The sequence below is a fragment of the Sabethes cyaneus genome, chromosome 3, assembly GCF_943734655.1.
Source record: "Sabethes cyaneus chromosome 3, idSabCyanKW18_F2, whole genome shotgun sequence".
Lineage (NCBI taxonomy): Eukaryota > Metazoa > Arthropoda > Insecta > Diptera > Culicidae > Sabethes > Sabethes cyaneus.
The window spans coordinates 136,082,437-136,097,166 of record NC_071355.1 but is presented as its reverse complement, the minus strand read 5'-3'; the positions used below and the strand labels follow the sequence as shown (position 1 = coordinate 136,097,166).

At 37.7% G+C, this 14,730-nt stretch overlaps 1 protein-coding gene across 1 annotated transcript; it reads left to right on the top strand.

The window, feature by feature from the left end:
- Positions 1-4,617: 4,617 nt before the first annotated feature.
- LOC128740177 (polypeptide N-acetylgalactosaminyltransferase 2-like) lies at positions 4,618-6,339 on the top strand. Its single transcript, XM_053835705.1, has one exon. The coding sequence runs from the start codon at positions 4,618-4,620 to the stop codon at positions 6,337-6,339; it is 1,722 nt and encodes a 573-aa protein (XP_053691680.1).
- The last annotated feature ends 8,391 nt before the right edge of the window (positions 6,340-14,730 follow it).

The following is a 14,730-nucleotide window of genomic DNA, read 5'->3' as shown; positions in this document are numbered from 1 at the left end:
GAAAATAATTGGAAATTATTTCAACCGATCACGAAGCGCTATTTCCAGTAAGTCCGAGTTAGAGTTATTTTCAATTTATCAATAACGTGCATTGAAAATCAATTGTTTTCTATATTTTCCAATTCGATTTTCCGATCGATTGGTGTAAATATTTTGTAAATCTATTGAAAATTAACTGAATTATAAGCCGAAGTGTGAAAACGCGACATCATTTCCTACAACCAATCACGAAACGAGGATTTCTAGGTGGACAATACTTCAATATATCCAAAATTTTAAATAGTGCGCACTTAAAAATCAATAATTTTAGTGGTGTGGACACGTAAAAGATTTCCCGATCGATTGGTGCAAAAATATTGAAAATCGATCGGAAAACCATTGAGCTCTTAGCCCTCAAAACCTATCATTTTTCGTGAGGCTCACATTTTACGATTTTTTGGAATGGCACCCTATCTCAATACTTGCCGTAAGACGTAGTCCCACGTCAAAAATAATAAAAATATTAGGAAAGAATAAAATTATAGTACTTTAAAGGTATTATTGTTCCATTTTTTCCAAATAATTTTATCCTTTCTTGTTTTTGTGAAATCGCTACTATGTTACCTGACTCATAACGAACCCCTATTTCCGCAATTCTAAATCCTCTCATGTTTTTATTTTTGGAGTAAACATGTAATTTCTTATGTTATATAGTTGATATTTGTATGCTCTATTCGAATTTATGATCAATCAAACGAAAAACCACAAGGTTAGTGAGTTACGAGACCCTCCCCCGTATATAACGTACAATTATCCCTCCCTCCTATAAGAGGGGGGTATAAGAGAGGGGGTATGAGATGAAATATAAATTTCCTCATAACTAGAGAACTAATCAAGCAAATGGAACCAAATTTGGCATGTGGGGGTTTTTGAAGGTAGGATTTTTTTATGATGGCTTGAGAGCCCTCACCCTGTGGTAGGGGGATAAGGACTCTCATACAAATAAAACAAATTTTTGCGTAACTCAAAAACTAATCGAAATCGAGAAATTTTAGACTCTTCTATAAAACATTAGTCAATATCAAGACCGCTAAAAACTATCAATAGTAGCGCTCCACTCAAAATAATTTTCACGTCGAAATTACGGGAAAAGTTACGTGAATATTTTCCATCCAACTTTCCCCGTACCGTTTACGTGAATTCCACGTAGTTTTCATTAGTATGCGCGCATTGACGTGGAAATCAAATAGATGTTATTGTGGTTTCCAACAATGTTCAACTGAAAGTTACGTAGCTCCCTGTAGAAAAATTTACGTTATTTTTCACGTGGAAAGGACGTGTGGATTATTTTGCGTGTAGATGATTCAGGGCGAGACGGCCACAGGCCGCGAGTGTTGCCGGCGACCCGCCGTCGGAAGCGTCGGCCACGGGGTGAGGGGAGAGGGGTCAGTCCCGCAGGGATCACCTTTATCTAGGTTTATTTATTTTCCTAGGTCTACTGACCACTATTACTTTCCTTCAGTTGGGTCTGAACGAGCGACAGTAAGTAAGGAGAGGATCACCCCTGCGAAATGGTACTTTCCACGAAAAGATTTTCCGTGAAATGGTATTTCGGGGACCCGTGTACCCAGGCTTATTATTATGCTTAGCAACTAGATAGAACCAAGCAATGTTCAGCAAAGTTGTACATTTTGGTAAAAGCAAAATGGTGGCATGTATTGATTCGTGAACCGTCCTTCCGTTTCCCGAAAACAACTTCCGGAAGTTACAAGGAAAGTGACATTCAAGGTTGGTTGATTGTGAAAGAACGCAACTAATCCGGGATCCATGAAACAGTTTTATATGATTGAATTCTGTCTCTCTCTCTCTCTCTCTCTCTCTCTCTCTCTCTCTCTCTCTCTCTCTCTCTCTCTCTCTCTCTCTCTCTCTCTCTCTCTCTCTCTCTGCACACTCTGGGTTGCCATTCACGCTCTAAGGTAGAGTTATAGCAATATTTTGTCATAATCAGAAATTAATTATTTCCTCTATGTGCTCCGGAACCTGTTCTATAGCCATGGGATGGACATTATCACTTTATTGAATAGATCTGTAGTCCATTAACATGCTCATAAAATTCTGAAAACTCTGATATGTAACATGATTTTTGTTGGAATCGGAGATTGGCCAGTTCCCTGGCACATTCGGAACTTATTTCCGGCACAACGGAGACTCTATCCGAAAGTTCATGCGCACTATTTTTTAGTTCTTGTCCAAACGTACAACTTTGCTGAACATTGTTTAAATCTATTACGTCGTTTAAGCTATTTAAAAAGCGTGGGTACACGGGTACCCCGTCGCCCTTCTACGGGGTATGAATTGTATTTGACCCATGGTTACTCTATCTCATAACCAAATCTCTCAAATTTTGCGCTAAGTTGTTCATCTTGACCCCTTAGAAGATGTCAGAAAGTTTCGTAGTGACACACATTTCCTACATGACTTTATTAATATTTGAATATCAAAATGGGTACACGGGTACCACGTCACCCACATTAGGGTTAAGCGGGCTTATGAACGTGTTCCACTGCACGACCGATCTCACAAAAATAACGTAAACCGTAAAAAGTGCTGTATGTTATTTGCCGATCGATTGCATTTGAGCGGGATATAACGGAGTTTAACACGGCGAAATCACAAATTACGTCAGCGAGCAATAATTTACGTGCACGTCATTCTCCTTTGAGAATTTACTACCCCAAAAGTAAAAAATCAGAGAGGTTGTGTACAAGACACGACCGCATATATAGGTGACGCAGGACTACGTAAGTCTCTTTGTAGTGATAGTGGCATGTATTCATGCTTGTAATCATTCGATTTTTCATGTATACATGCTATATGCATCATATATACCGCGGACCCGCGTTCGTTTGACCGTTTTTAATCTGAACACTTTTTAATTTGAACCCCGTTGGTTTGCACGACGTGCAAATTAAAAATGGTTCAAACGTCATACTCAATATGACATCATTTGCTTATGCAGACAATGCTCATAAACACGATTTGTTTATGCTGATCTAGCGTGTTTAATCTGTTTCACATTGCGTTTTCCCAACGATTATGGTGGAAATCCGATCGGAGAATGAATATTCGTTGCTTGCAACTGCCTACTGTATCAAACCACCAAAACAATAACAAAGAGCAGGGCAGCCAGTTCACACAAGTTCCAGCATATTTACCAGTTACCAGTTACCAGTTGTTCAAATTAAAAACTAACCCCGTTAGTTTGCATGAGGAATCGTTTAAACGAACGGGGGTCCACTGTACATGCTACATGCGTTGTATGTAACATTTATCAAAGTAGTAACATTGCATACGTTCAATTTTCAAAAGATTGTGCATTTGAAAACAATTTAACAAAATCAAGAACACAAACTATTGCGTTCCTGCTACCTTACTGAAATTAGATTGTTTTTATTATCCATGGCTTACCACGTTGAAGGGATTTTACCAATTCAATCCTGTTTTATCAACAGCACATCTTTCCACTACACTTCTAATGAAATGACAAGCATGCGTATTCTTACAGTCATATTATAACCGAACACTACAGCTGTAGTACATTTTTCCAACACAGATATCAAATTCGCCTAGGTTTAATCGTCTCGCACTAAAGAATTTGCGATCTATTGGAACAACGAACTTGTGTCATTTTTTCTGGCACACTTCCCTAACACAGACATCAAATTGGACTAGGTTTAATCGCGTTCGTAAGAAATCTGTTGGCACGAGGGGGCTTTGTTACTATCTCTGGCGTACTTCTCAAGCAAGGACATCAAAATGGTCTAGGTTGAACCGCGGTGTTAAGAAATCTTGTTGAAATGAGGAAGCTGTCACTTGTTTTGGCTTACTTCCCAAGCACAGATATCAAATTAGTATAGGTTTAGATCATCGTAAAGAATCTTCCAACCAATTACGAAGCGAGAATTCTGGTAAAACATAGGTTCATTATTTTCAATTTTTCAATAGTTCAACATCAAGAATCCATACTTTTCTTCATTTGGGTCAATTTTTAGAAGATTGGCCAATCGATTGGTGTAAGAATATTGAAAATCGATCGGAAAACCGCTGAGCTATTAGTGCTCAAAAGCTTTCATTTTTCGTGACGCTCGCATTTTTCGATTTTTTGGAATGACACCTTATCTCAAAATTTGCCGTAAGACGTAGTCCTACGTCAAAAAACTTGATCAGTACAGGCGATAAAAATTGAAAAAAGTTTTTGTAGCCAGTGGCAACAATTATAAAAATCTCGGATAGCTTTGACATTTTTCAATTTGATACTTTTATTTCTACTTTTTGTTAAACAATAGTAAAAAGCGTAACAAATCGTGAATAGTAACAAAAATGCATAAAAATCTAATCTTATTTTTTCACATTTTTCTGTCTACTTTCAGGATTCACGACCCCAAAAAACATCAGCAATGGGGGCAGATGTACACAAAGTATATTGCAAAAGTTGATTTCATGTTCAGTTACATGTATACCAGAAATATTAAATTACTATATTGCAGTGCTAACAAGTCTAGTCAAAAGAGAAATATTCTTGACAAACCATCGGGATCTGTCTTTATGCAACGATTTGGATCTCCTTTTGCCTGTAACATGCGGAGAAATTTAAAAATATTTTTGATATTGGTCGTGTCATGGATTTTGGTTGCCGTATATTATTTTGACGGAGCTTACAAAAACAGAAACCGGGCATTGCGGTTGCGAGAAAAACAAACAATTGTAGTAACCCCACAGGAGCTTACCCACAATTGGCAGCATAGTCAATACAGTCCATCCACATCACCGAAAGAGCATGTGGTACATAACTCTTTAACGCATTTGTCTTCACCCCGACATACGTGGGATTATTTTGACGAGATAGGATACATACAAAAGGGTAGTTTACAACAAGGAGAAGATCCTTATCTACGTAATCGATTTAATCAACAAGCAAGTGACAGTTTAAAAAGCAATCGTGACCTGCCTGATACACGAAATCCAATGTGTCGAAAAAAATGGCCTGCTCAACTTCCAGCCACAAGCGTGATCATAACGTTTCACAACGAGGCTCGCAGTACACTTCTACGCACAATAGTTAGCGTACTAAACAGATCACCCGAACAATTGATACATGAGATAATTTTGGTGGATGATTACTCTGATTTTCCAGAGGACGGCCAGGAGCTGGCTAAAATTCACAAAGTCAAGGTAATCAGGAACGACAAACGAGAAGGTTTAGTAAGATCACGTGTTCGGGGTGCTGATGCAGCTGAAGCCTCGGTGTTAACCTTTTTGGACAGCCATTGTGAGTGCAATATTGGGTGGTTGGAGCCTTTATTAATTAGAGTAACAGAAGATCCCACTCGTGTAGTTTGTCCTGTGATTGATGTTATTAGTATGGATACGTTTCAGTATATTGGTGCTTCTGCAGATCTGCGCGGCGGTTTTGACTGGAATTTAGTGTTTAAATGGGAATACTTGAGCAATGCAGAGAGACATGATCGTCAAAAGGATCCTACAATTCCTATTCGAACGCCAATGATAGCAGGCGGCCTGTTTGTGATAGATAAAACATATTTCGAAAAACTAGGAAAATACGATACACAAATGGATATTTGGGGTGGTGAAAACTTAGAAATTAGCTTCCGCGTTTGGCAATGTGGTGGAAGTTTGGAGATTATACCATGCAGCAGAGTAGGTCACGTGTTTCGTAAGCGCCACCCGTATACATTTCCAGGTGGTGGAAGTGGGAATATTTTTGCGAAAAATACTCGACGAGCAGCAGAGGTATGGATGGATGATTATAAACAATACTACTATGCGGCGGTACCTTTGGCGAAAAATATACCTTATGGCAACATTGACGAACGACTAGAACTCAAGCAACGCCTGCACTGTAAACCTTTCAAATGGTATTTAGATAATGTTTATCCGCAATTAACCATACCTGAACAGCATAGCAAAGGCAGCATACGGCAGGGTGCATATTGTTTGGACACACTCGGTCATCTCGTAGATAATATAGTAGGACTCTATCACTGCCATGATAGTGGAGGGAATCAGGATTGGACTATAACCAAAAAAGGGCAAATAAAACATCTTGACCTGTGCATAACGTTGCTAAATTTTTCAGTGCGATCACGTTTCAATGTTGTGATATTGAAGTACTGCGATGAATCAGTAAACCAACAATGGCACAAAAGAGAAGGTGGACTGATACAACATAGTAAAATTAACGTTTGCTTAGACTCTCGTTATGTAAAAGAGAAAGGTATTACGGCAGAAAGATGCAACTCTGCACTCGAATCACAACGCTGGATATTTTATGACAAGTAAAACCGAAAACTGGCGTAGTAAATCAAATCTCTCCTAGATGTATTTACCAACACTGTTCTTCAAGTACTGAAAATTTTTGAATATTGAATTAGTTGATTAACACGAATGGAAGTTGTTACAAAAGCATCGATCAATTAAAACATTAAACTCAGTAACCCTTAAACTGCATCGTGATTGTACATTCCAAATAATTATTTGTTTTTATTATTATTCATATAATAAAATCCTTAAAATTTGAAAACGCAATTTAAATTATTAGATACGGAAGAAGCAAATAAGGAGGGTTGAGAAAATACCTTTTTGCCTTTCTACTATATAGGGTTATTTAACCTATAGTGGACCCTTTACCTATAATGGACCTCGGGTATAGTTTCAGCGTTTATTAGCTTCCGTTTTTATTTCCGAGGATATATGACATGAAATAGAAAGTACTGAACAAACCACACAGTTCGGTTTATAAGATTTTAGCTGAATTTAATGAATAATGCCTTGAAATCGACATTTTCAACAAGAAATGTGGTCCATTTTATGGTTAACTATGATAAATGTCGCCATTAGTGGACCCTCTTCATGCAAAATACACTTGAATTCCTATAATGGACCCGGTCGCTATCCTATTATAAACCACAAGGTCCATAAAAGAAAAACGGACATTCCAATCTGTTTTACAAAATGTGTAAAATATAGAGATTTGCAACATAAATTGATTTTTTTAAGGCTTAATCGAAAGTTACTTGTATTGTAAGTGCCATCGGTTGCGTGGTTAGCGTTACCAGTTTAAAATAATTCGTGAAAGAAAACTACTCAAGCACTAACTGGTCCACTAATGGTTAATTTACCCTAAATATATAAAGCTTACTTAGCTAAATATTCGGAAAACCGGAAATGGAACGAAGGTCCTGCGGGCCGTGTGTGTGTGTGTGTGTGTGTGTGCGTGCGTGTGTGCGTGTGTGTGTGTGTGTGTGTGTGTGTGTGTGTGTGTGTGTGTGCGTGTGTGTGTGTGTGTGTGTGTGTGTGTGTGTGTGTGTGTGTGTATGTGTATGTGTATGTTGTTACGCTTTCAATCTCATTCACTTTTCTCGGAGATGACTGGACCGTCGGCTTAGTGTCAAATGAAAGGTCTAGGTGTGTCGCTATTGAATTTCATACTGATCGGACTTTTAGTTCAAAAGTTATGTATAAAAATACGAAAAATATGGGACTTTATTATCTCATAGGTCCCTTAACTGATTTGATCAAAATTGATTGCATATGAAAAGGGAGCCTTTCAAAACCTTAAATTCCAAATTTCATGATGAATGGGCTTGTGGTTTGAAAGTTACATAAAGAAATGTGATACAAAAGCATTTAAAAGTATTTTTGTTACATATAAGAATTAATTCAATGGGAAATACATTACAATTTATTGTTATTTGAAAATTACTGTTGGGATCTATCAAACGAAACCGAGTTATTGAAAATCGGACGATTCCTTCAATAGTTATTCAAAATTTAACCCCTCTAGCTCCCAACCCTGCCAATTGGCGGGCTTCAAGAAAATCGTTATAAATCTACTATGCTTAGGGTAACCAACGTATTTTGGACCCCCTCAACAGCTGTACATATTTTGGACACTTACAGCAAAATCAAATGGAAGTGTCCAAATTATGTACAGCTGCTGATGGGGTCCAAAATAGGTTGGTTACCCTATTCGTTTTATGTTGATATCCACCCATACCTTCTCATTATAGTCTAATCTAACTATTCGAGTGGTTTGTTTGTTTTATTACGTTAATTTGAAACAGATATTTAGTGCAAAACTTGAAAAATGCCAGAAAACAGAGAATGATGATGATGATGATGATGATGGGCCCACCTCTTACCCCTACGGAGGTTTGAGGTAGACGATTTATCTATATGATAATTATTATAAAAATAAACCAGGAAAACAAAAAAAACGGACTGGTTTTTTTCACACAGATACAAATTCCTTCAGCAAATTTCTAATGGCTAACACTAGCATGACTACGAACAATTAAACTCTCAAGTCATTCAAGCTATAATACCCAGTACAATCATTACCCAACTTTCAGCGAACAAGGGATATTCAACATATACATTAAGCTAACATCCAGTGTAATCCGTTGCTGAGCTAAGCAGTCCAGACGAAGCCATTCCCGCCGTTAACAGCAAGCAAAGCATAAGTCAAACTGCTTACCAAGCATTAAATTTATAAGGATATTCCCACCCAGGGCAGTCAAAGCAATTTCCCACCCGAAAACCCCCTTGACCAGCTAGGAAATTCTACCCCTAATAGCTTTCAGAAATGTTCTAATCTTCCTGAATAATCTGACGAGTACAACTTGACAGCTGAAAAGTCTTTTAAATAATTGTAAATTGCTAACACAGTCAACAATCAACAATCAACCAAAGCATTCAGTCCTTTATATCTGTGCACCGCGCGCGAAGCTCAAACCTTCGTAGACTACTCTTTTTTTAACTACTAACAACAATTACAAAATCCATCATCATCATCTAGACGAACATAATAGTTTTTACTCTCTTCAATAATTACTAAAAAGCTATATTGGTGTCCATGCAAAATTATCCGTTTTATAAACTTCGTCAGGCTAAAACATGAAATACCAAAAAAAAATTTAAAACTGTTCAAAACACAGCTTTGACGTGTGAAATACATTGCCTTTTGAACTCGGTCAGCGTTGTCGCACGTTTAATGTGAGTAGGCATCGAATTGAATAAATTAATACCTTTAAAAAACAATGAATTCTGTGAAGCACATGATATAAAATTTGGTGTTCTAATTTCTAAGGCGCTTCTAGTGTTATATCTATGAATATCACTCCCTCTTACAATTCGATTACACAAATATCGAGGCAGCAATCCATTCACTATTTTAAAAATGAACACCAACGTCAAGAATACAATGCGCTGCTTTACCGATAACCACTGCAAAGCATCCAGCATTAGCGCCGAGGGAGTGAATCTATTGCATCTTAAAATCAACCGCATTACTTTATTTTGCAAGCGCTGTAATCTCGATATTTGTGTTTCAGTTGCCAAGAACAAAATGGAAGCGCAAAAGTCCAAGTGTGGAGAGATGATTGATTTATAGAGATGAATCTTACTAAAAGTGTTCAAATCTTTCTTCAAACGACAGAGAATTCCGTATTTCTTGGCAATTTTCTTGATGAGATTGTCAATGTGTACATCGAACTTTAGTTTATCATCAATAATAACGCCGAGATACTTGATTTCTCGTACGCGTTCAATTGTCTCACCATCAATTTCCACAGAGACATCTTCATTTACGCGGTTTCGCGAGACTACCATAAATTTAGTCTTACTGATGTTTAGCTTTAGTTGTTTGAATTTCAACCATCTGCTCAGCGAACGTAAATCCTCATTCAAGTGTGCTGTAACATAATCGAGTTTCTTAGCTGCAATAAATAGTACAGTATCATCGGCAAAAAGGTTAATATCACAAAAACGTAACACTCGTCTCATGTCATTGATATACATAATAAATAAAATAGGCCCTAAGACACTCCCTTGGGGCACTCCAAGAGTATTACCCACGGGGTCAGAAATAAAATTATTAAAAATAGTCCTCTGAGTCCTGTCACACAAATAGCTCTCAAACCATTTGTAAACAGTCCCCACCATTCCAAAGCGCTTAATACTTTGCAATAACAAGGGCCTAGATATTGTTTCAAACGCGCGTTTTAGATCCAGAAACACAGCAACGATAGCATCTTTACGCTCAATGTTTTCTTTCCATTTCGTCAACACCAGATTTAATGCAGTTTCACAAGAATGACTTTCCCGATATCCTGATTGTTCTGGTATTAGCAAATCATTAGAATTAAGATAACTCAACAGTTGGCCTTTCACAGCAAGTTCCAAAACTTTTTCTAGTGTGTGTAACATATTGATGGGACGAAACTCTTCGGCTTTAATCGTACCAGCAACTTTTTGTATAGGAACTACTAAGGATTCCTTCCAAACTTGAGGCACGTGCCCAGTCTGCAACGATTCATTGATTAGGCCAAGAAGGTCGTGTCCAATGACATCAAAGCAATCTTGAATAACTCTAGCGTTAACATTATCTATTCCAGCCGTTTTTTCCATTGAAAAACAAATATCTCTCAACTCTTCTATCGTGATTGGACGAAATCTGCTAAACGTACAGTCAGTATTGAAAGGTTGCTTGAGTTCTTCAGGCTCATCAACCAATTCAATTGACTGATTAATCGCTGAAATACTATCGATAAAATAATCATTGAACCTAGATGCGATTTCTCTTTCCGAAAATTCTAATGTGCCGTTAAAGGTTATGGATCGCGCTTTGCAATCGCTGGGTTTCAACAATGATTTGAGTATTTTCCATAGCTCTTTGCTGTTGTTTTTATGATGGTCAATTTTCCTCTGCAAATATTCGCTCCGTGTCTTGATCAGAGATTGTGAATATGTATTTCGCATTTCCGTATACTTGTACCAATGATAGCTACTGTTAGTTCTACGGAACTTCTTGTACCATTGGTCCCTCTTACGTTTAAGACGCAGGAGATCCAGATTGTACCAGCTGTTAGAATTCTCAATCACAACATTCTTTTGTTGAACCAACTCATTGGTACAAGCTTTCAGTAGGTCAGTAAGACCAGCCGTTTTTTCATCAAGGTTCTCGTATAATGAAAAATCTAGATTTCTCGCAAGAAGATCAGTAATCTTACGTTTCGAGTAATTTTTCCAGCACCTAAGTTTGACTAAGTTACTCTCGCTGTTCATATTATGGCAAATACTAACAACGATAGTCTCGTGATCTGTGATTTTCAAGTCAGAATTCACATCTGCACGAACCGAATCAAAATTAGTATACACATGGTCAATAAGAGTTTTGCTGTGTCTGGAAATACGCGTATAATCGTTTATAATTTGTTTAAAATTAAAAAATTCAACTAATCGCTTCAAATGCCTCGAACTGTAGTTATCACGCCAGTTTATGTTAAAGTCACCAGCAATCATATTGAATTTGCTGCTATCAAGAAATATCTCGAACCAGCTTTCCAATATTTGCATGAATCGCTGGTCACTAAAACTGGGTGAGTGATAAACAACACCATAGTTACCCATCTTCATGCCACTTTCCACTGTTATGCCTAAGAACCAGTTTCCCTTTGACATATATAGCAATACCGCCAGTGTGTCTAGAATGTGATAAACAGGCAACGACTTTGTATCCAGGTATAGCATATTGCTCAAAAGCATCCATATCTGTAATGTGTTTCTGATAAAAATACCATAAATGGACGTTGTTCTTCTACAACCTGACGTAATGCTACGTAGTTTGTAGGTAAACCAGCAATATTTACGTAAATAATATCACATTTGTTGACATTCTTACTGGATCTTGATTGCTACTTATTGAAATGCAAGCTATCTTTTTTTTGTTCATACAATCTTTTATAAACTGGACAGTCCGCGCTGGATGCAGCGTGGTTAAAGTCCAAATTCATTCTACGTTCCTTATTAAACTTACAACAATTAGCGCATTTCAAAACAGTAGATGTACATTCAGATGTTCTGTGATGTTCGCTACACAAAGAACACGTTTCATTATTTTTACAATCCGTGCTTTTGTGGCCAAATTCGCCGCATTTGAAGCATCTAAGCACATTTATCGCGGGAATAATTGGGCACCGATCCCATCCAACATTTACTTTCTTCGCCGATAATAAAACATTGTACGTCCTTATGTCGACTTCAATTATAGCATTATATTTATTATACTTCATGCGAGGATTTTCATATGTACTTAAAACCTTGACTGTATCAATTGCGAAATCTTCATTTTGACTTTTCAAAAAATCAATAAAGACTTCAGAGGAATATTGATCACTCATTCCCACAACCTTTAATCTTGGCACCGGAGGTGTGGGAACAACAGCTATATAGCTTTCGCCCAGATTATCTTCAATGCCATTTTTCACCGCCTCCACATTATCTTTAGTTACACACTCAACAATAACAGAGCCATCTTTTCCGTTTTTAAAGTTACTAATTTTGTGTGTTTTCGGATCTAAATTTGATTTCAAAAAATCCCGCGTAACTTCACTGCTTTGGGTGGACTCTTTCGGTTTGATAACAATGACCGGACCAGCCTTACGTTTCTTTGCCTTACCGCTCAAAACGTTCGCGTAAGTAATTCTTTCGTCATTACTTTCATTAACGTCATCATTTAATTTACGCTTTTTACCCTTTTTAACTGGGTTTCGGCTAATATCAACCGTATCCGATACCTCCCTATTCATCGCAACTGAATCCTTTTCACGTTTATTTTCTAAAATGGTACTAGTCATGTTTTCCAATTTTTCACTAAATAAAGTTTCAAAATCGGCAACCTTTCTATTTATAGTACCATTTATTGCGATTATTATCTAAAATTTTTCTTTCGTCGGTTTAGTTGTGCGCCTAAAGGCCCAGACACATTGCATACGGATTTTACTACGTTGCGGAAATTTGACAGAAAACCCATGTAAAAACTGTCAAATTGCCGCAACGTAGTAAAATCCGTATGCATTGTGTTTGGGGCTTAACAGTTGCGCGCAGCTCTGTTCTGGTTGCTCGCAGTCAAAGTATCTCTTTTACACTCTTACGAAATCTCGTAAGAAACTGTCAACGCAAGAGTGATGAGAAAAACAACAATATTCCTTTCTCGCTCATCAGCTGAATGCTAGGGTAGCTTGCTTCGTGTTTGCCCGTTCAAACATGGACAAATTTTTCACAAACGCAATCAGCATTTAAATTTTATCATTTTCGGTTAACGTAAGACATTGTAACTGTGTTGTTTGTAAGTCTGTACGTAATAGGACAAAACAAATGTTATCTAAGCAAAGAATGAGAGCATAAACATAAAAAACTTACACGTGCTTACACTGTCAATAATATATGATTTACCTTTGCGCACAACTATATTAAACTGGAAAACGAAATATTTTCTCGGGAAGCACAATACCATTTATAGCTCAATTCTTCTATTCCGATTTTCAACGCGTTACCTATCTGAGAAGCAATGTTGCTTTGGATATCTGCAATGGAGGCCGAGTTTTTTCATCTCGTCTCTTAATACAATGACATCCAAAACCGATACATTCAACTCGTCACAACTCTGAACTGATAGGCAATTATTACACTTGTACAGAACATTTTCGCTTGCGTTGATCAATTTCATTGTTGAATTATTGTGCTTCCCGAGAAAATATTTCGTTTTCCAGTTTAATATAGTTGTGCGCAAAGGTAAATCATATATTATTGACAGTGTAAGCACGTGTAAGTTTTTTATGTTTATGCTCTCATTCTTTGCTTAGATAACATTTCAAGAGCAACATTTCAAATAGGCCGAAGTCAAAACTGACAGTTTCGAGAAAATCGATGTTGAAACTTGAGCATCATTTTTTAACTCCTTATTTGATATAAACAGTGTTGCTTAGAATTGAATGTCACATTATGATGCAAAAACATAATAGTTTAATGTGTAATGCAACAACTAGCAGAAAAAACATTGATGTAATTTGCAAAAAAATGCATTTGGCCGTTTTCGGAGATCATTCGGTAATACGACTTTTTCATAAGGCTGATTTGATTATCAATTGTTGATGGGGCCTTTGACATGAGGCTTTTATTTACTGTCAGTGGTGATATGATTTTGGTGTTGGGCCAATTTTTAAACAGCGTTTCGCGTTTGGCCTTTTTTTATCACGTTGTTTTGAAGCGCAATGGCTAGAAAAGGTTAAAAATTCGTAACTGGGACACCGATCAGCTTTATTATTTCTGCTAGAAAAGTTGGGGTTTAATTTCATCGGCAAATCCGCCACCGTTGAACCGTTTGTGAAGCGGAACGTATTACCCGTGAGGTGCGGCAGTCGCTATTGGTAGTGTGAAGCAGCAGCAGTTCATTCATTTAGCATTTCTAACTCACCACAGCGTGCAAGTGCATCACGCCTTGGCGATAGTAAATGTCTCGGGCGCGCAACTAACGAACTCTGTCCACCGTACCAATCGCCGTACCGCAGGTCCTCCTGCAGCCACACAAGCGAATTCGGGTTACCAAACTCAACCTCCGTTGGATCCTCCGAAACGTACACATACAAATCGAACACTGTTTCATTGTCGAACAGATTCCAAGCCACAAGCCTGTTCTTGACGGCATCATTGTATTCTCGGCATTCTGACCCGGTCGTCGGAAGATCGTTGAAATGAAATAGATAATCAAAGCACGCACAATCAGCGACTTTGTGATAGCGAAAAACGATTCCAGCTTCGACGGTTGCCGCTGCTGTTCTTGCTGTGGTTGCCCGACATTCGCGGTTTGATTGTTCGCGGCCAGCAAGGGCT

Coding starts and splice junctions, on each gene's coding strand:
- LOC128740177 (XM_053835705.1), top strand. CDS start 4,618: ATGCGGAGAAATTTAAAAATATTTTTGATATTGGTCGTGTCATGGATT.